General features: G+C 39.7%; 2 protein-coding genes across 2 annotated transcripts in view; both read right to left on the bottom strand.

Annotated features, from left to right (window-relative positions):
* Nucleotides 1-15,592, bottom strand: part of MRPS35 (mitochondrial ribosomal protein S35) — a 46,590-nt gene extending 30,998 nt beyond the window's left edge. The window contains exons 1-4 of the mRNA XM_040234615.1: nucleotides 15,348-15,592; nucleotides 11,094-11,140; nucleotides 8,459-8,626; nucleotides 6,194-6,254 (exon numbers count right to left, since the gene is read on the bottom strand). Coding sequence (XP_040090549.1) covers nucleotides 6,194-6,254; nucleotides 8,459-8,626; nucleotides 11,094-11,140; nucleotides 15,348-15,459 — 388 coding nt within the window. The 5' untranslated portion in view covers nucleotides 15,460-15,592. The remainder of the gene's footprint in view (nucleotides 1-6,193; nucleotides 6,255-8,458; nucleotides 8,627-11,093; nucleotides 11,141-15,347) is intronic.
* A 9,142-nt stretch (nucleotides 15,593-24,734) lies between these two features.
* REP15 (RAB15 effector protein) lies at nucleotides 24,735-25,748 on the bottom strand. Its single transcript, XM_040234613.1, has one exon. The coding sequence runs from the start codon at nucleotides 25,643-25,645 to the stop codon at nucleotides 24,947-24,949; it is 699 nt and encodes a 232-aa protein (XP_040090547.1). The 5' UTR covers nucleotides 25,646-25,748; the 3' UTR covers nucleotides 24,735-24,946.
* Nucleotides 25,749-26,558: the final 810 nt, after the last annotated feature.

Raw genomic sequence — 26,558 nt, 5'->3', positions numbered from 1 at the left:
CCATCACCAACTCTCAGAGTTCAATCAAACTCATGTCCATCAAATCGGTGATCTCATCCATCCAGCCATCTCATCCTCCATTGTCCCCTTCTCCTGCCCCCAATCCCTCCCAGCATCAGAGTCTTTTCCAATGAGTCAACTCTTCGCATGAGGTAGTCAAAATGCTGGAGTTTCAGCGTTAGCATCATTCCTTTCACAGAACACCCAGGACTGATCTCCTTTAGAATGGACTGGTTGGACCTCCTTGCAGTCCAAGGGACTCTCAAGAGTCTTCTCCAACACTGCAGTTCAAAAGCATCAATTCTTCGGCACTCAGCTTTCTTCACAGTCCAACTCTCACATTCATACATGACCACTGGAAAAACCATAGCCTTGACTAGACGGACCTTAGTTGGCAAAGTAATATCTCTGCTTTTGAATATGCTATCTAGGTTGGTCATAACTTTTCTTCCAAGGAGTAAGCGTCTTTTAATTTCATGGCTGCAGTCACCATCTGCAGTGATTTTGGAGCCCCCCAAAATAAAGTCTGACACTGTTTCCACTGTTTCCCCGTCTATTTGCCATGAAGTGATGGGACCAGATGCCATGATCTTCGTTTTCTGAATGTTGAGTTTTAAGCCAACTTTTTCACTCTCCACTTTCACTTTCATCAAGAGCCTTTTAGTTCCTCTTCACTTTCTGCCATAAGAGTGGTGATTGAGATTTCTCCCAGCAATCTTGATCCCAGCTTGTGCTTCTTCCAGCCCAGCGTTTCTCATGATGTACTCTGCATAGAAGTTAAATAAACAGGGTGACAATATACAGCCTTGACAGACTCCTTTTCCTATTTGGAACCAGTCAGTTGTTCCATGTCCAGTTCTAACTGTTGCTTCCTGACCTGCATACAAATTTCTCAAGAGGCAAGTCAGGTGGTCTGGTATTCCCATCTCTTGAAGAATTTTCCACAGTTTATTATGATCCACACAGTCAAAGGCTTTGGCATAGTCAATAAAGCAGAAATAGATGTTTTTCTGGAACTCTCTTGCTTTTTCCATGATCCAGCAGATGTTGGCAATTTGATCTCTGGTTCCGCTGCCTCTTCTAAAGCCAGCTTGAACATCTGGATGTTCACGGTTCACGTATTGCTGAAGCCTGGCTTGGAGAATTTTGAGCATTACTTTACTAGCATGTGAGATGAGTGCAATTGTGTGGTAGTTTGAGCATTCTTTGGCATTGCCTTTCTTTGGGACTGGAATGAAAACTGACCTTTTCCAGTCCTGTGGCCACTGCTGAGTTTTCCAAATTTGCTGGCAGATTGAGTGCAGCACTTTCACAGCATCATCTTTCAGGATTTGAAATAGCTCAACTGGAATGCCATCACCTCTACAAGCTTTGTTCGTCGTGATGCTTTCTAAGGCCCACTTGACTTCACATTCCAGGATATCTGGCTCTATGTGAGTGATCACACCATCGTGATTATCTTGGTCTAACATTAGGCACCAACCAATAAAGAAACATACAATCTAAAGGGACAGAAGTTCATCCTAATGTCTCAAAATAGAAGACAATATAACTTAATGAAAATAAAAGAGATTTTTCTTCCCTCGTTTCAAGTGTAAGGTTATTATTCCTGTTTTTTAGACCTCTTTTTACGATCTTTTCATTTTTTCTTCTTCCTTTAAATTTTCAACTGGAAGGCCCTTACAGAAGCTCAAATTTCATTGTAATCATGTTTGCTAATTTATTTCTCCTATTAGCATAATCAGGCTACCTGTGAAGTTTCTGGTTTCATTTCCTTTTCTGAAAAGCCTTGATAACTATACTGAGCAAGTAGACATCAACTTCAGATAAACATGGGAGTCCATGTATCTCAATATTTCATCTTCATTTCCTCTGGATATATATCAAGAAATAGGATTGCTGGATTATACAGTATTCTAATTTTCATTTTTTTGAGGACTCTCCATGGTGTTTTCCAGTGGCTGCACCAATTTGCATTCCCACCAACTGTGCACAAAGGTCCTCTTCTCCACATCCTCATCAACACGTTACCTTCCTGACAATAGTCACTTTGGTGCAGTGATTGTGAATTTTTTCCCCCTGATGATTAAAATCACTTTTTTTTTTTTTTTTTACTATTGAGTTGTGTGAGTTCTTTACATATCTTGGCTATTAGCCTCTTAATAGATACATGACTTGCAAATGTTTTCTACCATTCCACAGATTGCCTTTTCACTTCACTGATGGTTTCCTTTGCTGTGCAGAAGCTTTTTAGTTTGATGTATTCCCACTTGTTTATTTTTGCTTTCCTTGCCTTTGCTTTAGGTGTCAAATTCCTAAAAATCATTGCCAAGACTAATGTCAAGGAGCTGACATGCAATGTTTTTCTCGAGGAGTTTTATGGTTTCAAGTCTTACGTTCAAGTTTTTAATTCATATTCATTTTTGTGTATAGTATAAGAATGTGGTCAAGTTTCATCCTTTTACATGTGGCTGCCCAGGTCTCCCAACAACATTTACTGAAGAAACTATCCTTAAGTATTTTTGGTTCTTTTGTCACAAATTAACTGAACAAATACATGACTTTATTTTGGAATTCTGTTCTGTTCCATTGATCTATGTGTCTGTTTTTATGACAATACCATACTGTTTTTTGACTACTACTATTGCTTTGTAATACAGTTTGAAATCAGGATGTGTGATGGCCCCAGCTTTGTTCTTCTTTCTCAAAACTGCTTTGGGTATTTGAGGTCTTTTACAGTTCTGTACAAATTTTAGGAGTTTGTTCCATGTCCGGGAAAAATTCCTTTGGAATTTTGACAGACTCTGCATTGAATCTGTATATTGGTTTGAGTTTTGCGGGTGTTTTAACATTATTAATTCTTCCAATCTGTATCTTAACACTTTTGGTGTCTTCTTCAATTTCTTTCATCAATATTAGTTTTCAGTATACAGATCTTTCATCCCCTTGGTTAAATATATTCCTAAGTACTTTATTCTTATTTTTATTATGTGTTCATATATATTTTACTTTTATTTCTTCCAGTTTTGAGATATAATTGGCATATAGCACTGTATAAGTTTTAAGCACTTTTTAAAAAAGCTGGCTTAAAACCCAACATTAAAAAAACTAAGATCATGGCATCTGGTCTCATCACTCTATGGCAAATAGGAGGGAAAAAGGTGGAAGCAGTGATAGATTTCCTCTTTTAGGGCTCCAAAATCACTGTGGATGGTGACTACAGCCATGAAATTAGAAGACACTTTGCTTCTTGGAAGGAAACTTATGACAAACCTAGACAGTGTATTAAAAAGCAAAGACATCACTTTGCTGACAAAGGTCCCTAAAGTCAAAGCAATGGTCTTTCAGAATTGAACCATAAAGAAGGCTGAGCACCAAAGAACTGACGCTTTCGAATTGTAGCGCCTGAGAAGACTCTTGAGAGTCCCTTGGACAGCAAGGAGATCAAACCAGTCAATTGTAAAGGAAATCAACCCTGATTACTCATTGGAAGGATTGAAGCTGAAGCTGAAGCTCCAACACTTTGGCCACCCACAAACAGCTGACTCAATAGAAAAGACGCTGGAAAGATGAAAGGCAAAAGGAGAAAAGGGTGGATGATGATGAGATAGTTGGATAGCATTACTAACTCAATGGACAAGAACTTGGGGAAACTTCGGGAGATAGTGAGGGACAGGGAGGCGTGGTGTGCTGTAGTCCATGGGGTCACAAAGAGTCAGATACGGCTGAGGGACTGAACAACAACAACTGTGCAATTTAAGGTACAGGGCATAATAATCTGAATTACATAAATTATGAAATGATTATCACAATACATTTAATGACTATCCATCATCTCATATAAATACAAAATAAAATAAATAGAAACAAAACTTCTCCCTTGTGATAAGAACTCTTAGGATTTCTTCTCTTAAAAATTTTCATAGATAACATGTAGTAGTATTAATTATATTTATCATATCATACATTACATCCTTAGTATTGTTACCTTGTAACTGGAAGTCTGTATCTTCTGACTGCCTTCATTCAATTCTTCCTCCCCCCACCCAGTACTTTATTCTTTTTGGTGCTATTGTAAACGATTTTCTTAACTTCTCTTTCTTAATCTCCTTCTGAACTCCAACTTCACTGCAGAAAATGCAACTGATTTTTGTATACCAACTGTATCCTGCAACTTTATAATGAATGAATAATAAATAATAAATGAATCCATTTATTAAGTTTTTTTGGAGTCATTAGGATTTTATATGCATAAAATAATGCCATCAGCAAGTAATGACAATTTTCCTTCCTCCTTTCCTATGCCTTTTGTTTCTTCTTCTTGCCTAGCTGCTCTGGCTAGAACTTCCAGTACTATGTTGAATAAAAGTGGTGAAAGTGGGCAGCCCTGTCTTGTCCTGATCTTAGAAGAAAAGCTTTTAGCTTTTCATTGCTGTACTATATTAGCTTTGAGCTTATTACATGTGGCCTTTATTATGCTGAAGTCTGTTCCCTCTATACACACTATGTTGAGTTTTCTCATGAAAGGATACTGAATTCTATCAAATGCCTTTTCTGCATCTATTGAGAAGATCATATGATTTTTATCTTTCATTTGTTAGTAATATGTCACACTGGTTTACTTGCAGGCGCTGCACCACCTTGCGTCCCTGAAATAAATCCTTCTTGATCATGGTGCACCATCCTTTTAATGTACCATTGAATTTGGTTTGCTAATATTTTGTTGAGGAGTTTTGCATCTACGTTCATCAGGGATATTGGCCTGTGTTATTTGCCTTTGTCCGGTTTTGGAATCAGGATAATGCTAAGTTTATGACTTTGAGTGTTCTCTTCTCTTTTACTTTTTTGGAAGTTTGAGAAGGATTGATATTAATTCTTTAAATGTTTAGGAGAACAAACCAGTGAATTTGGAACTTGGGATTAAAATATACACATGATTATATATAAATAACTAACAAAGACCTACTGTATAGCACAGAGAACTATACTCAGTATTTTAAAATAATCTATAAGGGAAAATAATCTATAGAAGTATACACAGATTTATACGTATGTTTAATTGAATCACTTTGATGTATTGCTGAAATCAAGGAAACACTGTAAATCAACTATGATTCAATTAAAAAAAAAAATCACCAATGAAGCCATCTGCAGTGACTCAATCTCCTTACTAGTAACTGGTCCATTCAGATTTTCTATGCTTCAGTCTCAGCACATTATATATTTATAGGACTGTATCCATTTCTTCTAGATTGTCCAATTTGTTGGCATAAAAATGTTCACAGTATTGTCTTAGATCCTTTGTATTTCTGTGATATCAGTTGCAACATCTCCTATTTCATTTTTAATTTTCAAGCCCCTCTTTTTCTTACTAAAGGTTTGTCTATATTGTTTATCTTTTCAAAAAATAAGTTCTTATTATTTCTGTTGTCCTGTCTTAATTTAGTCCCATTCCAACCATTATACTTCCCTCCTTCTACTAACTCTGGGCTAAGTTTGTTCTTCTTTTTCTAGTTCCAAGTTAGGTGGCTTAGTTGATATTTTTCTTTATTCTTATGTAGGCTGTTATTACTATAAAATTACTTCCTGGAACTGCTTTTGAGACATCCCATATCTCAAGATATTTTCTGGATGTCTCTTTGATTGCTTCTTTGAATCAGTATGTGTTTAAGGGCATGTTATTTAATCTCCAGATGTTCGTGAATTTTCAACAGATTTCTAGTTTCAAATCATTGTGGCTGGAAAAAATGTTTGATGTGATTTCAATTTTCTTAAATTTTATTAAGACTTATTTTATGGTCTAACATATGATCTATTTTGAAATCATGTTTCATTTGTACTTGAGAAGAAAGTGTATTCTACTGCTGTTGGATGGAATGTTCTGTAAATGTCTGTTAAATGCATTTGGTCTAATGTGTAAGCTTAAATCCAACCTCTCCTTACTGATTTTCCATCTGGATGATCTACCCATTGTTGAAGGTGGAGTACTGAAGCCCCCTACTATAATTGTATTGCTTTCTATTTCTTCCTTCAATTCTGTAAATATTTTCTGTATATTAAGTGCTCCAATTTTTGGTGCCCAAATATTTACAAATACTGTATCCTTTTGATAAACTGACCCCTTTATCATTGGAAATGAGATTCCTGTTAAATTAATAAAATATTAAGTTCATATTATAAAACAACCACATACCTTTAAGAGCCTCACAGTGCTTTTTAATTGCTACAGGAGTCAAATGCAGAAAATTGGGAATCTAAAATAGAGAATTTTAAAGGATAAATTAGCCAAGTGTCTTTGTTTTTTGTTTTTTTTGGCCAGGCCATGCAGTGTGGGATCTTAGTTCCCCAACCAGAGACTGAGCGAGGCCAGAGCAGTGATAACACCAGGCCCTAATCACTGGCTGGCCAGGGAATTCCTGCCTAAGTCTCTTAAAAATATCAAACATAATCTTCTCATAAAATTAAATCATAAGCCTCACAAACCTTGTAATAAATAAAATCTTTTTTTTTTAACAATACTGAATCCATGTCACAGATGTAAATTTAAGAAATGAATTTCCTAAGATAAAGATTCAGTACCAAGTATCTTATAAGAATAATGGTAGAGAAAAAAACATTATTTTTATAGTATTATTCCTGCCACAAATCTACAGGTGTACATATTTCCCTTGTAAAACTGAAAACACTTAAAGACACAGACCATTGTTAAATAATCTTAATCCCCCTGAAACACATACCACTGCAAGACATTTTCTGTTTTATCCTTAACAGACATTTTATGAATTGAATGGAATGAAGAAACAAAGCAAGGAAATCTTAAATGAATAGTTAAATGAACTTGGGACTATGTTTATAATACATTGAAAGGTTCTCTATTTACAGGGCCAATGAAAACTTAGGTAAGGTCAGCGATTTGATTCCTTCAAATAAATAATTAACACTTCCTAGGATATTGGAGAAGGAAATGGCAACCCACTCCAGTGTTCTTGCCTGGAGAATCCCAGGGACGGGGGAGCCTGGTGGACTGCCGTCTATGTGGTTGCACAGAGTCGGACACAACTGAAGCAACTTAGCAGCAGCAGGATATTTTAAAAATAATGTTAAGCATCTAAAGAGAAAATGTAGTTTAAAGAAACTTATTTTGAAAGAAAATCTGAACAAGCAGAAAGTTCCTCCAAACATTATGTCTGGAATCTTAAGTACCAATCAGAAAATGGTTATTTTAAACAAGAGAAAACAGACACCAAATAGTGGGATTATGGGGGTGGGTGACTTCATTTTCTATACTTCTAATTTTTGAAATGTGACTCAAAGTCATAAAAGGAAAAAAATAATAGTGAATGCTTACACAGGATTTATATTGGCACTGCTTTATGAACTCTGCATATGTTACCTCAGTTTACAAGCTTATCCATATGGCACTTACTGGGAACAGACCATATCACTGGATTAAGCATATGGTGATTCTTGAAAGGGACAGCATGCATTAAATGTTCAGATTTTTATATTTATTAAAATTCCATTCACGACCACCATTACAACATTATAAACATATTGTTACTCTCTCTCTCTCAGTGATATTTTCCAAAGTTTTTTTTTCTTTAAACTAAGTTGAATTCTTCTCTTCCATTTGAAGAAAAGATTAGTTTTACAAGTGTTTGCTTTATCTCTTGAAATGTTACCTTGTCCAAATTTCATCTGCCTGTCCCCAGCAAAAGATGATCCCCTTTCCATGTTACTATCTCATTAAAAAAAATTTGTTTATTTACTATCTCATTTTTTTACCATCAACTTTTAGCAAATTTTTGTTTTTCGTGAAGTAGAAAATACAGTTTCTCTCATTTAGTAGAAAAGACAATTCCTTGATGATAATTTCATTGTAGGTAAAAGGAAACCATCTAAGACATGCATTCCCTGGTGACGGACATTTATATTTTAAGAAGTCTACTTTCCATAAGTCACAAAAGGTGTTATCAACTCATTATAGATGCATTTAACTGAAGCATTTAACATGATCTATTTTGCTTCACGAAATAAAGAAGTTTAAGGACTATAACAATAATACTAAATTAATTTTCTAGAAAGTTTTTAAATCCCTTTTTTAAAAGTAAAAACTTCACTCCTCTCAAATTAGGTTATTTCATTTAGTTCTGCTTGAAAAACACAACAGAAAAGATACAATAGAAAAAAAAGCCAAAAGGAAGCCACAAGACCAGTTAATTACCCATTCTTAAATGCCTAGAATTCTTTGAGCCATCGTTCCAAGGGATAAGTAAAACACAGTATCCATTATTACCCCCAAAACAACTGAGTTAAAATACAGTAAGCTGCTATGCACTGAACCTTGAAGTGTTGCGGGGGATGGTGGCTGCAAGAGCAGGGGGAGGGTAGGTGTCAGAGGGAAATCAACATTTATTTAAATATAAGTTTCAGCCAATGAACCAGCAACTTATCCTACCTTTAGAAGTTCCAGATTTCCCTCCTTAGCCATGGGCACTCCCCTTTTTACTGGATAACCCATTCGAACAGGAAGAGGTACTGCGGAGGGTTTAAATGGAGCTGCAACAGGGTAAACACTAGGCCAGTCCTGGTCAACAGACATTTTCTCTGTCCTGGGAGGTAATGCCTGAAGAATGTAAAACAATTTAATATTTTAAATATAAACATGAACTTTAAAGGAAAAAAGGTACAATTAAGAGAAACACAAAGACTTGCAACCTATATAAAATCTGACGTCCCGTAACTGCTGCTGTTGAAATAAAAAAAAACACCCCAAAACAAACCTACCTAAATATCCTTGGCAGTTTCCTCAAACCCCGTGGAAAGGAACTCTTTAATAGCACATTTGCTTTACAAAAAAAATTTCTCTTACAGTCTTTTAGCAAACTTTCTGCATATTGTTTATGAAGGGGTCAGTAACAGTATATGTTGAATAATTTTTAAAACTTCAGTGAAAGTCAGTACACGAGATAACAATGAGAATTTGAAATAAGGAAAACAAGAAATAAGAAAAATAAAGAATAAGAATTTAGAAATAAATTAAGATTAAACTAACTGAATAGACACATAATGAGAAATGTCTTCCAAGCCCAGAGAATAGCTATATGATAACTTAGTCAATCACATTAACATTTATTTTTTAAACTGTATTTGACAGATGAGGATGGCCAGCATTCCCTTTAAACCCAAAAGGAAGGTTCGAAGATGCAAAACTAGGTATCCTTCTAAGCAACAGACCAGTGTAGCATATATCCTGGAAGCAGTTAGTACTCCTGTGAAAATGAGTACTCTATATGATTATAAATGGTGCCACTTCAGTTCAGTTCAGTCGCTCAGTCGTGCCTGACTGTTTGCGACCCCATGGACTGCAGCATGCCAGGCCTCCCTCTTCATCACCAACTCCCGGAGTTTACACAAACTCATCTCCATTGAGTCGGTGATGTGCCATCCAACCATCTCATCCTCTGTTGTCCCCATCTCCTCCTGCCCTCAATCTTTTCCAACATTAGGGTCTTTTCAAATGGGTCAGCCCTTTGCATCAGGTGGCCAAAATATTGGAGTTTCAGCTTCAACATCAGTCCCTCCAATGAACACTCAGGACCAATCTCCTTTAGGATGGACTGGTTGGATCTCCTTGCTGTCCAGGGACTTTCAAGAGTCTTCTCCAACACCACAGTTCAAAAGCATCAATTCTTAAGTGCTCAGCTTTCTTTACAGTCCTGCTCTCACATCCATACATGACTACTGGAAAAACCATAGCCTTGACTAGATAGACCTTTGTTGGCAAAGAAATGGCTCTGCTTTTTAATATGCTGCCTAGGTTGGTCATAACTTTCCTTCCAAGGAACAAGCATCTTTTAATTTCATGGCTGCAGTCACCATCTGCAGTGATTTTGGAGCCCAAAAAATAAAGTCAGCCACTGTTTTCACATCTATTTGCCATGAAGTGATGGGACCAGATGCCATGATCTTAGGTTTCTGAATGCTGAGTTTTAAGCCAACTCTTTCAGTCTCCTCTTTCACTTTCATCATGAGGCTCTTTAGGTCTTCTTCACTTTCTGCCATAAGGGTGGTGTCATTTGCATATCTGAGGTTATTGAGATTTCTCCCAGCAATCTTGATCCCAGCTTGTGCTTTATCCAGTCCAGCATTTTTCATGATGTACTCTGCATAGAAGTTAAATAAGCAGGGTGAGAATATACAGCCTTGACGTACTCCTTTCCCTATTTGAAATCAGTCTGTTGTTCCATGTCCAGTCCTAACTGTTGCTTCCTGACCTGCATACAGATTTCTCAAGAGGCAAGTCAGTTGGTCTGGTATTCCCATCTCTTGAAGAATTTTCCACAGTTTATTATGATCCACACAGTCAAAGGCTTTGGCATAGTCAATAAAGCAGAAATAGATGTTTTTCTGGAACTCTCTTGCTTTTGCGATGATCCAGCAGATGTTGGCAATTTGATCTCTGGTTCTTCTGCCTCTTCTAAAACCAGCTTGAACATCTGGTAGTTCATGGTTCACGTATTGCTGAAGCCTGGCTTGGAGAATTTTGAGCATTTCTTTATTAGTGTGTGAGAGTTCGGTAGTTTGAGCATTCTTTGGCTTTGCCTTTCTTTGGGATTGGAATGAAAACTGACCTTTTCCAGTCCTGTGGCCACTGCTGAGTTTTCCAAATTTGGTGCCACTTAACTTCCAACTAATGTGCCTTTGTTCTGAATCCACACTTATGAAGGGACCTTACAATATGGATTCCTCCATGACGATGCCCACAGGGTGAGACTAAACTGGTTAGATGAACGAATACATCCCAGGCTGCCTGACTGTTCAAGGCATCGTCAAAAACAATTTTTTATTCTGGTTTATCTACCTATTTCCTGGGAGTAAGTGAGTGAGTCTGCTTCTGAAAAGAGGATCCATTCTCAGGGAATTGACAAAACCAACCAAAGACTAGACAGAGCCAGGGCTTCAGGGTCGCCCGTGCACATGCCCATTTGAAGCCTGCTCATGTGGCACCCTCTACCTCCTAACGAAGATCTGCCTTACTTTAGATCAGAAACCCACACAGCAGTCTACACCAGAGTACGTTAACTGCTTACCTTTCTTCTTGGTGGCCTTTCATGTCTGGAGGTTCTTTCTGTTGTAGCTAAAAGACAACACAACAGTTGCAGAGAATTTTAATTAGTACGGAGTTGTTCCACATTGAGACAATAACCCATTTTCTGTAAGTTCAGAGAGTAAATCATTTTAATGCAAATGAAAAGTCAGAAATAGATGAGAAAAGTCAAGAGTTACTTGAAAATATACTGTGATTGACAATACATGTGCTTAGTTGCTCAGTCGTGTCCGACTCTTTGCGACCCCATGGACTGTAGCCGTCCAGACTCCTCAGTCCATGGGGATTCTCTAGGTAAGAACACTGAGAGGGCTGCCATTCCCCTTCTCCAGGGGATCTTCCCAATCCAGGGACTGAACCCAGGTCTCCCGCATTGTGGGTGGATTCTTTACAGACTGAGCCACCAGGATGATAAGATATAGTTAGCTCATCAACTAAAGATGTATTTTTAATAACTTTTAAGGTTGTCAAATAAACTCACTCTCCCAAGTTGAAATATCTAGTTAGAAATAAGTATTTTGCATCTTTATCGTTGGTGATGGACAGGGAGGCCTGGTGTGCCGTGATTTATGGGGTTGCAAAGAGTCGGACACAACTGAGTGACTGAACTGAACTGAACTGAGAAACAACTGGTTTGAAATGTTCTAACATATATTTGCTCATATCTGGTATTACTCTGTTCTTTACGCACACACACAAAATAACCTTCAGTTTTCTGTCTCTATTGTTAAGTAGAACTGCCAATGCTACAATAGCATCAACAATAACAAAAATCATAGTTATTCCTAATAAATCACATAACTGTACAAGATAAATTATTTATATACACTATCTTTTAAAATATTAACTTATATCTCTCTAAATTAATGTTTTGCTATACTAAAATAATATGAAATAACTATATTCAGTACTTTAACACATCCAGACACTGAGCTAAATGCTTTTCATGATCTTTTTAAATCTTATTCTTCACAGTAACTATAAGCACTAAATATATTATCCTTATTTAGAGGTCATTTAGCCAAGAAAACTAAAGACAAGGTGTTAGGATAATGAAAGCTCAGCACAAAAGACTTCACACTCTGAACTACTGTCTCCAGCTTCACTTCCTTTCACAAAGCCCTAGGCTACACTGGACTTTCAGTACCAGGCCCCTGAGTTTTTCTCTGAACTTTCTGTTCTGCCTGGAATGTGTCTCCCTTTCATCTGCCTGGCTTCTGTCCTCTACTCCCTCTCCACCTCATTCCTTGATCTGATAAATTCTTATTCACCCCTCAACAGTAATTCACTGATTCATTAAAAAATTGTTTGAGTGGTACTGTGTACCAGCAACTCAAAAGGCAGCAATGAACAACAGACACATAGTCCTTGCTCTTACTGAATGCAGTCGGTCATATAAGGTAACTATCTAGCAAGAAATTTCAATAAAGAGTGATAAATATTAATGTAAACATACAGCAGGGGACCCAACTTAGTCAGTTAACTGGGGAAAAAAACTTAAAGATGAGCAGGAGGAAGCCATGGGAATAGGCAAGTAAGAAAAAGTGTTCTAGAGTGAAAGAGAAGCTGGAAAATCAAAGTAAACAAGTTCAAAATGGCTGAAATTTAAGAGTAGGGCATAAAGAGCACCCAGAAAAGTGGTATTTAATAGGTCTGAGACAGGGATTTTCCTGATGGTCCAGTCGCTAAGATTCTGCACTCCCAACACAGGGAGCCTGTGTTCTAGCCCTGGTCAGGGAACTAGATTTTGCCTCAACTAAGGTGCCTCAATTAAGATGCATCTAAGGTGCCTTAGATGCCTCAACTAAGACCCAGCACAGCTAGATAAATAAGTAAAAAAAATTTTTTAATAAAACGTCAGAGATACATTCAACAGGCATCTCAACTAAAACACATCACAGAGCTCTTGATTTCTCTCTTCAGTCTCCTCAGTTCCTGTAAACGCTATCACCATTCATCCAACTGCTCAAAATCTAACATGTTTCCTTGAGACTTTGGCTCAAGGCCCCATATCAAATCCATCAGGGAGTCTTGTTAGTGCTGCCTTCAAAATATATCCCAAGTCCAACCACACCAGCATTTCCACTGTTAGGTCAATCCAAGTCACTACCATCTCATTTGGAGCACTACAACAGCTTTCAAACTGGTCTCCTGGCTCCCACTCTTACACCAAGCTCACCAAACAGCAGTCAGTGATCTTTCAAAAGTATAAATCACATTACCTCACCTCCTGTTCAAAACCTACCAATGTGATCCCAAATCCAAGCCAAATGCCTACAAGCCTTTACCAGATCAGGTCATTATGTATCTTTCTGACATCTTTTACTTCTCCTCTTTACTCACTTTAGCTCCAGCCACACTGGTCTTCTTTTTGTTTCTTGGTCACACCCATAACCTCATTCTACTTTTGAGCTTCTATACTTTCAGCTCCCTATACCAACAAGGCTCTTCCCAGAGATGCTCAAACATCACTTCCTTAGGGAGTTCTCTCCTGACTATCCGATCTTGTCTTGCCCTAGACCGTAAAGCGTCTGCCTGCAACGCAGGAGACCCGGGTTCGATTCCTGGGTCAGGAAGATCCCCTGGAGAAGGAAATGGCAATCCACTCCAGCACTCTTGCCTGGAAAATCCCATGGACAGAGGAGCCTGACAGGCTACAGTCCATGGGGTCGCAAAGAGTCGAATACGACTGAGCGACTTCACTTTCACAGCCTCTATTCCCCCAATCTATTATTCTCAAGGCCCTATTTTATTTTTCTTCATAGCATCTGACATTGTTTACCTATTTATAATCTGATTTCCTACCAAGAATGTAAACTTCATGAGATGAAGGACCTGTTTTTATGATTATTCATTTATTTATCTTTGGCTGCACTAGGTCTTCAGTGTTGGGCAGGCTTTTCTCTAGTTGCAGCGAAGAAAGGCTTCTCATTCTGGTGGCTTCTCCTGTTACGGAGCACAGACTCCATGGTCTTCGGGTTTCAGTCGTTGCAGCACTTGGGCTCAGTAGTTGCGACTCCCAGACTCTAGAGTACAGGCTCAGTAGCTGTGCACTGGTGCACTGGTTTACTTGCCCTGCCGCATGTGCGATCTTCCCTGACCAGGGATCAAACCCTTTTGTCCTGCATCGGTAGGTGGATCCTTAACCAATGGATCACCAGGGAATTCTGAAGGGCCCTGCTATATTCCAGTATCTAGAACGCTACCTAGCACACAGTAGGAGTTTATTTGCAGAATGAATAGATGAACGAATGATTAAAAAGTGTTAAGACTATTAAGTGCTATGATGATGCATTAAGGGATTTACCGTTTATCTCAAAGCCATGAAAAATCTTTTGTATATTTTGAACATGGGAGTGGCAAGTTAAGATTCGCTTTGTGCACACTTCACTCTGGCTATTGTGAAAATCCAATGTAGGAGAGTAAGAGTAGAAATAGAGACCAGCAAATAAACTATGGCAAACGGGAGATATGGTGGCCTAAACTGGACAGTGAGAAGTATCACTACTAGAAATATTAAAGAAAATAGCACGGATAAGACAAGACGAATGACTGGCAACGCTCCCTCGACAGAGCTTTTTTGACTCTTGAGGGTTCCTGCTCGGTGTTCCCACCTCCTTACTGTATTCACGATTCTATTAACGGCACCTAACACAGCACAGTACTCCTAGCTAGTCTACCCACAACTAGACTTTTCCACTAGATTCCTCCAAGGCAAGAACGGTATCGGGTAGCCCTAAAATCTCTCTTGAATGAAGGTCACCTCAGTACGCCTACTGAATGAAGGTCAACCCCCTTTGGTGACATAGCTAGCCCTGGAATTCAGAGCTGTACCTTGTTTCAGGCCATTTGTGGGCCTCTCTTAAATTTCGGGAAAATCTGTGGTTAAGCATCACCCAACAAATATTCCGAGAACCAGCAATCAGAGAGAGACTTGTACCGCTGGCCCTGGGAGAGACTACCGGAAAGCGCAGGTCACGGAGAAGGTGGGGAAGCAAGTCCGCGGCGCCCCAAGGACCAGAAAGAGAAACTGACTGCCAGGAGCTAGGCGACACTCCGCGCAGGGGGCACACCTAAGTCCGCGGTTTCCTACTACTAGACGGACCAGTGACCGGCACGGAGGACGTACTTGAATCCCCAGGGTGGCTCTGGCTCCGCCACCGCAGCCGCCATCATGCGCCCGTATTCCGCCCGCTTACAGCCCCCAAAGCCCGGAGGCGACGCGGCAGACACTCACGCGGGCTTAGTCTCGGAGCGCCAGTGACAGGAGACACAGCGGTGGAAAAGGCACGAAGGGTCCTGGCTCGCGTCTGCAAAGCCAACCACGCAGGGAGCGAGGGGGCCGCCATGTTGGCCAAGACGGCAAGCCGGAGAGGACAAGCGCGGCTCCGGGTCAAGGGGCGGGCTTGAGGCCCTACTGCGCAGGCTGGCGAGCCTTGCCCCGCCCCTGGGCTGGAGAAACAGGAAGCACGTGGGCCTCGGAATGCAAAGTCGGAGTCAACCAACTGTGCAAGAAAATACTCTCCACGTAGAGAAAGGAATGGAAAGAAAACAAAAAGATTTTGTGAAAAATCTAAGCTGTCAGTCCAAAGACAGTTGTAAAGAAGGACCATAGAGGATGGGAGAAATGTGGCTTATTGGAGGGCGGAATCTCAGATGGTCTGGGAGTCTGGCAGTCTAAGCTAAGGCCCTGTTTCTTTGCAGTTGCTGCTTTTCTGCACTTTCTTGAATTAAAGGAAGTCTTCAGCTAGTGCAAGTGATGTGCTTTAAGGAGAGAGGCAGTATCCAATAATAAGTAAAAGGACGGCCTCTTGATCCAGACTAGTTGAGTTCAGTTCAGTCTCTCCGTCTTTTACAATTCATTGCGACCCGGTGGGCTGCAGCATGCCAGGCTTCCCTGTTCATCAACAGCTCCCGGAGTTTACTTAAACTCATGTCTATTGAGTGGGTGAGCCATCCAACCATCTCATCCACTGTCCTCCCCTTCTCCTCCTGCCTTCAATCTTTCCCAGCATCAGGGTATTTTCAAATGAGTCAGTTCTTTGCATCAGATGGCCAAAGTAATGAAGTTTCAGCTTCAGCATCAGTCCTTCCAATGCATATTCAGGACTGATTTCCTTTAGGATGGACTGGTTGGATCGCCTTGCTGTCCAAGGGATTCTCAAGAATCTTCTCCAACACCACAGTTCAAAACCACCAGTTCTTCAGTGCTCACCTTTCTTTATAGTCCAACTCTCACATCCAGACATGACTACTGGAAAAACCATACCTTTGACTAGATGGACCTTTGTTGGCAAAGAAATGTTTCTGCTTTTTAATATGCTGTATAGGTTGGTCATAACTTTTCTTCCAAGGCGCAAGGAGTTTTTAATTTCATGGCTGCAGTCACCATCTGGAGTGATTTTTGGAGCCCAGAAAAATAAAGTTTCTCACTGTTTCCACTGTTTCCCCATCTATTTGCCATGAAATGATGGGACTAGATGCCAGGATCTTAGTTTTCTGAATGTTGAGTTTTAACTCAACTTTTTCACTCTCCTTTTTCACTATCATCAAGAGGCTCTTAAGTTCTTTTTCACTTTCTGCCATAAGGGTGGTATCATCTGCATATCTGAGTTTATTGATATTTCTCCCTGCAATCTTGATTCCAGCTTATGCTTTATCCAGTCCAGCATTTTTCATGATGTACTCTGCATATAAGTTAAATAAGCAGGGTGAAAATATACAGCCTTGATGTGCTCCTTTCCAGACTTGGAACCAGTCTGTTGTTCCATATCCAGTTCTAACTGTTGCTTCTTGACCTGTATGCAGATTTCCTAGGAGGTAGGTCAGGGGGTCTGGTATTCCCATCTCTTTCAGAATTTTCCACAGTTTGTTGTGATACACACAGTCAAAGGCTTTGGTGGAGTCAATAAAGCAGAAATAGATGTTTCTTTGGAACTCTCTTGCTTTTCTGATGATCCAGCGGATGTTGGCAATTTGATCTCTGGTTCCTCTGCCTTTTCTAAAACCAGCTTGAACATCTGGAATTTCACAGTTCACATTCTTTTGAATCCTGGCTTGAAGAATTTTGAGCATTACTTTGCTAGCATTTGAGATGAGTGCAATCATTCAGTAGTTTGAGCATTCCTTGGCATTGCCTTTCTTTGGGATTGGAATGAAAACTGACTTCTTTCAGTCCTGTGGTCACTGCTGAGTTTTCCAAATTAGCTGGCATATTGAGTGCAGTGCTTTCACAGCATCATCTTTTAGGATTCAAAATAGCTCTACTGGAATTCCATCACCTCCACTAGCTTTGTTCGTAGGGATGCTTCCTAAGGCCCACTTGTCTTTGCATTCCAGGATGTCTGGCTCTAGGTGAGTGTTCACACCATCATGATTATCTGGGTCGTGAAGATCTTTTCTGTATAGTTCTTCTGTGTATTTCTTGTTAATACCTCTTTTTAATATCTTCTGCTTGTTAGGTCCATACCATTTCTGTCCTTTATTGTGCTCATCTTTGCATGAAAAGTTCCCTTGGTATCTCTAATTTTCTTGAAGAGATCTGTAGTCTTTCCCATTCTATTGTTTTCCCCTATTTCTTTGCATTGGTCTCTGAGGAAGGCTTTCTTATCTCTCTTTGCTATTCTTTGGAACTCTGCATTCAAATGGGTATATCTTTCCTTTTCTCCTTTTAATTTCACTTTTGTTTTCATATTTATGTGTAAGGCCTCTTCAGACAACCGTTTTGCCTTTTTGCATTTGTTTTTCTTGGGGATAGTCTTATCACTGCCTTCTGTACAATGTCACAGACCTCCATCCATAGTTCTTCAGGCACTCTATCAGATCTAATCCCTTGAATCTATTTGTCACTTCCACTGTATAATCATAAGGGAATTGATGTAGGTCATACCCTGAATGGTCTAGTGGTTTTCCCTAGTTTCTTCAATATAAGTCTGAATTTGGCAATAAGGAGTTAATGATCTGAGTCACAGTCAGATCCCAGTCTTGTTTTTTCTGACTGTATACAGCTTCTCCATCTTTGGCTGCAAAGAATATAATCAGTCTGACTTCAGTATTGACCATCTGGTGATGTCCATGTGTAGAGTCTTCTCTTGTGTTGTGGAAGAGGGTTGAGTTTAAAACTTGACCTCACCATCTTTAGAATCTGTGATCATATTCCATCATATATCTGGGTGTAATATTAGCATATTGATCTCCTGTGCCATTTAGGCTTTGAAAATTAGAAAGTGGAAAAGTTAGTCCCTCAGTACTGTCCAGCTCTTTGAGACCCCCATGGACTGTAGCCTGCCAGACTCCTCTGCCCAAGGAATTCTCTAGGCAAGAATACTAGAGTGGGTGATCCTTCCCTTCTTTAGAGGATCTTCCGAACCCAGGTATTGAACCTGGCTCTCCTGCATTGAACACAGATTCTTTATGGCCTGAACCACTAAGAAAGCTCCTATAGGCTTTAACTATAATCAATGATTCTGTTAGCTTGTGTGTAGATCAGGTTAGAATTACAAAAAGGCAGAACTCATCAGACCTAGAAAATGATGGTAATCCTTAAAGGAGCTCTCTTATTTTCTACCCTAGGATGGATTAACATACAACCCTTAATAAAATTATCCTCTATTTTTTCAATCGATATGCTGCTGCTGCTAAATTGCTTCAGTTGTGTCCGTCTCTGTGTGACCCCATAGACAGCAGCCCACCAGGCTCCCCCGTCCCTGGGATTCTCCAGGTAAGAACACTGGAGTGGGTTGCCATTTCCTTCTGCAATGCATGAAAGTAAAAAGTCAAAGTGAAATCGCTCAGTCGTGTCCGTCTCTTAGCAACCCCATGGACCGCAGCCTACCAGGCTCCTCCGCCCATGGGATTTTCCAGGCAAGAGTACTGGAATGGGGTGCCATTGCCTTCTCTTAAAGCAGATAATTATAATAAGAAGAACTGGAAACAAATAGAACTGCGCCTTGTTAAGCATGCCAGGTAGAGCAGGTATGCAGGTGTCCTATCGTATTCTACCTGTGAACAGTGTGCTATGGGCATCAATAAGCATGCAGCATGATAATAACAAGTATTTGTAGTAACCACCTTCCTCATCTTTTCTGGCCTCTTTATCATCCCATTATTGTTCCAAAGTGGAAGTATGGTGTGTTCGCTTCCTACGGCTGCTATAACAAAGAACCAGAAACTGGGTGACTTAAAACAACAGACATTTATTCTTTCACAATTCTGAAACTAGAAGTCCAAAATCCAGGTGTTGGCAAGAGATGGTTCCTTCTGGAGGGTCTGATGGAAAATCTGTTTATGCCTCTCTGTCTCTCTCCTAGTTTCTGATGGTTGCTGGCAATTTCTGGCATTCCTTGGTTTGTAGACACATGACTCTAATCTCTGTCTCCATCTTCACGTGGTATTCTCCCGTCCTCCATTTTTAAGATTTAAAGCATGGCCTTTAAGTCAGTTGGATGTGGGATTTGAGTCCAGGTTCTGTTTCTTTGTGATCTTGGGCAACTCCACCTAAACTCACTGAGCTTCAGTTTCAGGGAAAATGGGAACAGTATCATCTTCCTGAAAACCACTGTGATTAGGTGAGTAATGTTTTCAAAGCCATAATATAAAAGGTGGCCATTCAAATTAAGCTTAGGGTCAATGCAGCAACCACTTTTTCTCTCAATTTTGTATATTTTAGTAGAATAAAGTACAAGGCCTATCTCATAGACATTTAGGGACAAATGAGAATGAATTCTATGGTTTTTCCTGTGGTCATGTATGGATGTGAGAGTTGGACTGTGAAGAAGGTTGAGCACTGAAGAATTGATGCTTTTGAACTGTGGTGTTGGAGAAGACTCTGGAGAGTCCCTTGGATTGCAAGGAGATCCAACCAGTCCATTCTGAACGAGATCAGCCCTGGGATTTCTTTGGAAGGAATGAAGTTGAAGCTGAAATTCCAGTACTTTGGCCACCTCATGTGAAGAGTTGACTCATTGGAAAAGACTCTGATGCTGGGAGGGATTGGGGGCAGGAGGAGAAGGGGACGACAGAGGATGAGATGGCTGGATGGCATCACTGACTCAATGGAAGTGAGTCTGAGTGAACTCCGGGAGTTGGTGATGGACAGGGAGGCCTGGCATGCTGCGATTCATGGGGTCGCAAAGAGTTGGACACGACTGAGCGACTGAACTGAACTGAACTGAGAATGAATCCTTAGAGAATTAGTTCATATCCAGAGACTTCTCAATTTCTGAGCAACATGTTAAGAGATTCAGTTCCTCATTCAAACTGCTTATGATTTCTTCCTTTTGTTTCACTCTCTCCCTGAGACTAAAGTAGATCAATTCTTCTGGAGTTAGAAGAGCCAGAAAATTCTTATTGTTTTCTCTGATATCAAATACTATGAAATTTATTCTATGTTAAAAGTTAAAATGTCATTTGTAATGCTATAAATGGGCAATAATGCTGTTTCATGCAGTATAAAGAGTAAAGCATGTACTATCATGTACATAGAAGTTAGTAAGAATAACATAATTTTTCAGTTAGAAAAGATGTTAGAAGTATAAACGATCATGATAAAAATCTTTTTTTAAGCCTTCATGACCAAATAATCCAACAAAATGTAGAAGTCAGGTCAGTTTCATGGGCTTGTGACTTACACATAGAAGAGCCCTGTGCTTGGCTTAATGTTTGTTGTCTCTGTCTTGAAATTTTTTACAAAATTTTTTACAAATTTTTTACACTCTTTATTTTCAGGTTGCATTTGGTTCCACAAATTACATAGCCAAGTCTACATATGTAGATCAATTTTAAATATTAAGATTTTTTTTACAATTGGTTTTTGCTATATTTGAAATCTGCATTAATCCAATGACTGTCAGGGAGCTGTTTTTAATTTTAAAAATAACATAAAAAGTGAGTGAACCAAATTTCCAGTTATAGGATAAATAAAGTACTAATGATGTAATGTACAACATGATGACTCTAATTCACACTGCTGTATGGTAAAATTGAAAGTTGTGAAGAGAATAGATCCTGAGAGTTCTTGTCACGTGGAAAAAAGTTTTTTGCTTTTTTCTTATATCTATATGAGATGGACATTAACTAAACTTATTGTGATAATCATTTCATAATGTATTAAGTCAAATTATGATGATGTACACTTAAACTTATCCTGTGCTGCATGCCAATTATATCTCAGTAAAGCTGGAAAAATGAACTCAAACATAAATACACGCTTACCAAAAAGAGCGAGCGAAGTATGTTGATTCACAAGCATGTTAAAGAAACAATATGTAAATATATCCAGGGATGTGGATGGACTTTGGAATCCAAATATCCATCCAGACATTACAGATTAAGTATATCATGGTGTATACGTACAACAGAGAGGACTACTTAAACACATCTTAATCCTAGTTGAACATTATAATTACTTTAGGAGATTAAAAAAAAATCTGTCTTGGTTCTCTCTCTCTGAGATACTGATCAGTTGATCTCGGTGTGTTTGCAGCCTTGGTGTTTTTTTTTTTTTTTTCCTTTGCTTTGAAGTTTCCCAAGTGAATCTAATATGCATGCAGGGTTGAGAACAGAACCATTGATATCACCCCAGAAAGGAGGAAAGTGAATATAAATGTATTAACATGGAAAATTGACCACAATAATCAGTGAAGTTTTTTCTTAAATGCAGTTTGTTTTTTTTTTAACTGCAGATGGTGACTGCAGCCATGAAATTAAAAGACACTCCTTGGAAGAAAAGTTATGACCAACCTAGATAGTATATTCAAAAGCAGAGACATTACTAAACTGACTAAGGTCCGTCTAGTCAAGGCTATGGTTTTTCCTGTGGTCATGTATGGATGTGAGAGTTGGACTGTGAAGAAAGCTGAGCGGCGAAGAATTGATGCTTTTGAACTGTGGTGTTGGAGAAGACTCTTGAGAGTCCCTTGGACTGCAAGGAGATCCAACCAGTCCATTCTGAAGATCAGCCCTGGGATTTCTTTGGAAGGAATGATGCTAAAGCTGAAGCTCCAGTACTTTGGCCACCCCATGAAGAGTTGACTCATTGGAAGATTCTGATGCTGGGAGGGATTGGGGGCAGGAGGAGAAGGGGATGACAGAGGATGAGACAGCTGGATGGCATCATGGACTCGATGGACGTGAGTCTGAGTGAACTCCGGGAGATGGTGATGGACAGGGAGGCCTGGCATGCTGCGATTCATGGGGTCGCAAAGAGTTGGACACGACTGAGTGACTGAACTGAACTGAACATAAATGTATTAACATGGAAAATTGTCCACAATATTCAGTGAAGTTTTCTTTTTTCCTTTTTTTTCTTTGAAGTTTTTTTTTAAATGCAGGTTATAAGGCATTTGTAGATCATATAATTACACTTGTGTAAAATATGTTTAATACACAACACGAGTTCTGGAATGGTAAACAGTAAACTGGAACAGCAGTCAGTGTAAGACTCATGAAGAAGTAACTTTCTATTCTTCTGTACTTAAATCTTTACACAAAAATGCTGATTTTAAAAAAACATGAGAATACAGTATTTTTTAAAATCAGTAAAAGCTTCACATCTTTATTTTTATTAAAAAAAATGGTGAGTCTTTGATTTATATCTTCCAGCTCTTTATCACATGAATACTTACAATTTGTACTAGACACATTAAAATTTTGGTAAGCTTACCCTTCAATAAAATAGAAAAGTGTTGTCACAAGCATTGTCTCCTTTGAATTAGCTGAAGTCATTCCCCTTTCACAGATAAGAAAACAGAGTTAAACCTCTAGATTCTACTTTTAAAAAGTAGAAACCCACCTCTGATCCCAAGCTGCAAACTCTTTTTATTCCACCTCCTTGATAGCTTGCCCTACACAGCACTGATGCAGGCAGGGGTCACTCTATACAAGGAAACAGAAATTGACTGAGAAAACCTTCCAGGCATATTTCAAGTAGGAATAATTATTGCTTAACAACATGAAGAGATGCCTCTCTTGCCTGTTTGTACCTACTTATTGAAGACAGAAGGCTAAAATGTTTTCCTTGAACTTTTGGTTTCCTGGAATGAAGGAATGCCATATTTAAGAAGTTTGGAAATAAATGTTCTAATTGGGATATATTGCATCCAGTCATCAGCAAATGATGTATGCTTTACCATCCACTGTTCCTAATCTGACCTCTTCACCCTTCTCTCCTGCCACTTTGCTCGAGGCTACTCTTTGCTCCCATATGTGTATGTGACTGTGTGTGTGAGCACGCATGCATGCTCAGTCGTGTCCAGCTCTCTGAGACCCCATGGATTGTAGCCGGCCAGGCTCCTCTGTCCATGGGATTCCCAGGCAAGAATACTGGAGTGGGGTGCCATTTCCCCCTCCAGGGGATCTTGCTGATCCAGGGATTGAACCCACGTCTCCTGCATTGGCAGGAGGACTCTTTATCACTGAGCCACTTGGGAAGCCCCAAGTCTTTTTTCCCCTCTGAGTTATTATAATAGTTTCCTAGCTGCCCCCTGGGCTCTGCTGCTACTCTTTCCTCCCTACAGTCTAGTCTCCACCCAGCAACTGAGTGAGGGTTTTAGTATCTACGTCAGGTCAAGGCATGTCTGTCCCCATATCACTCAGAATAAAATCCAGAGTCCTTACAAGTGTGATCTGCTTCTTCTGTTTGCTGGCTCCTTCCCTGACTGTCTCCCATCAGTCTTCTCCCTGTTCACTCTGCCTCTGTTACTATATCTCGAACATATCAACTCCATTCCCAGGTCAGGCCTTGGCATCTGCAGATTCCAATGTCTAGAACTCTTTCCCAGATACCTGCATTGATGATCTCTCTCCATTCACATTTCTGGTAAATTGCCCCTTCTCTCTGAGGCCTTCCTTAACCACCTCATATAAAATACTATCTCCTTTTCCTTTACACCACCCCTGACATTTATTTAAATATGCGTTTACAATATATGCAGGTATTAATTTATTGTCCATGTTCCACCATTAAGAGGAAAACTCCCTGAGAGTACGGACTTTGTTCTTTTTACTGCTGGACTGGCAAGGCAAGGAACAGGGCCTTTCAAGTAACAAGCATTTAACAATCGTGTGAATGAATCAAGCTTCCCTTAAGCATTTTTTTGCTTCTGTCCTCTAGAAGCATAGAGGAAAACTTATTTTTCCTTCCCTAGAGTGGTTTTAATTCACCCCAGCTTTTAAGTAAAGATAGTTTTTATATATATTTTTCTTACTGCAAATGCTAAATAGATGTTAATCATTATTACAAGAGATTGTGATATGGGTTAAAATCGTAAGTAAAGCTAACACTCAAACAAGTCCCCAAGGGATCCCACCAAGGTCCTCTCTGCAGAGAGCAAGCAGCTTGGGATGAGGTGAGAGCCTGGGTAGAGAGGAAGAAAACCAGGCTCAGTTTTGCTTATGTGTCCTGAATTGAAACTGGTTTTGTATTAATAAACACAACTAAAACTTCTGTAGTCCTTTGCACCCCCTTGCCCTCCCCACCTCCAACCCATAGCAGTCAAAACCCATTTTACACTTTTAAATGCTAGACTTACTCTTATCAAACACAATTTGTTTTCAAGTTGAACTTTAAAGGTGACTTTATTATTCTTTCCTCCCACTTTTATTGTTGAATAATAAATAAAAGATTAAGCTAAATTTTCCCATTTTCCCTGAAATACAGGTAGGCTTTTTTTCTGTCCATAATCATGACACTAGGATGTTTTGACCCAGGAGATGGTTTTCATTCAATGTGGGGTGGGGGAAGGGGAGAAAAAAAATCCCATGATGATAAACTTATTAGAAGAACATATTTTTGTTTTCTTTTTATCTTATAGGCCAGTCTCATCTCACACAGCCAGTTCAGAGGATGCTAATATAAACCTTGCCCACCTCTCTCAGCCTGTCTTTCTTACTCAGACAGTTTCCAAGCAGCTCCCTGATGGAGATACAATCTTCTGTTTCCAGGATGAATCGTGCCACAGCTGTCCCTCCTGGCTGATGACCCTTCATTCTCTCTCTCTTGACACTGTCCAGGACAACTCCTCGGATGTCTTTAGGGTTTCCTGGCACACCAAAGATGATACACAGGCCAAGACAGTCCTCTCCTATCATGTTACAGAATTCTTCCAGCTTGTCAAACCTACTTTTCTTGCTGGAAGACTTTTCTGCCTTGGAATCTGGGTTGGAGGGGTCAGATTCCACAGGAGGAAGAGAAGCCATCTGCAGTGTCTGCACGGCCAATTGAAGCTGTATTTGTTTGTCAGATCCCCAGAAGGTCCAAACCCAATCTGCCCCGAAGAGGAAGGCTTGGTGCTTGGTCATCTTGGTGGTGGTGAGCCACTTGTCAGCTCCTTTCTCTTGGCAGAAAGTGACAAAGTGGATTAAGAAGATCTCATTGAGAGTGTTTGGATCTGGGCACAGATTGCTCGGTGTGTCTTCAAATCCAAGATAGGCCTTCAGTTTCTGAGCTGCGTGGATGACAGCTCCACTGACCACCTCACAGACGCTGAGAACCTCTTTGTCCTTTGGAGCCAGCTGTTGTGATGGTTTCTGCCCCATTTCCCTGCACACGCTGAACACTACTTCTAGAACTTGAGCACGTGAACTGTTCTTTTTCAGAGTAAAAATTTTGCAGTGAAGTCACATCTGTGAATGTAGTCCCAGTTTTTGAACTCTACAAGTAAGCATATATACACACAGCTAAACAAACATGTTAGGCCTTCCTGTTTGCCAACTGGGTGTGTTGTACTCATATCGAGTCCTGCTGGTTTATTAAGTCAGAGATACTAGCTTTCACAAAAAATCTTCTGTCTTCTAGTTATATTCACCTAACCTTAAATATTCAGTAACCTCTTCTGAGACAAGTTTCCTTTTTTCAAGTTTTAGTTTTATTAAAAAATACTATTTAATTCTTTAAAGAAAGAAACATATGTATATAACTAACTTCTTTCTACAACTAACTTCTTCAAACTTGTAGGCAAGTCATTTCCGTTTGCTTTTCCAATACCCCTTTGCCGTGATCCCTCATTCCCCAAGCTCAGCTGCCTGTGTTTCCTTTCATGAGAAAGTTTCTAAAGTAAAGGTCTTAAATTTTCATCTGTTGATACAGGCTATGCATGCTCAGTGGCTTCGGTCGTGTCCGACTCTTTTTAACCGTATGGACTGTAGCCTTCCAGGCTCCTTTGTCCATGGGATTCTCCAGGCAACAGTACTGGAGTGGGGTGCTGTGCCCTCCTCCAGGGGATCTTCCCGACTCAGGGACTGAACCCATCTCTCTTACCTCTCCTGCCTTGCAGGTGGTTCTTTACTGCTGAGCCACCGGGCAAGCCCCGATACAGGTTATAGACCCCCTCAAACAAATTTCTGAGAGTTTGTGAGCTGTAAAGAATTAGTGTTACTATTGTTTGGATCCAAAATAAAGGCGATTTGGTCATTCCCAGAAAAGGAAAACAAAGTAACACACAATAAAAAC

Source organism: Oryx dammah, unplaced genomic scaffold, assembly GCF_014754425.2.
Source record: "Oryx dammah isolate SB20612 unplaced genomic scaffold, SCBI_Odam_1.1 HiC_scaffold_29, whole genome shotgun sequence".
Classification (NCBI taxonomy): Eukaryota; Metazoa; Chordata; class Mammalia; order Artiodactyla; family Bovidae; genus Oryx; species Oryx dammah.
The sequence above is the reverse complement of the archived record's forward strand: the minus strand, read 5'-3'. Positions and strand labels throughout refer to the sequence as shown.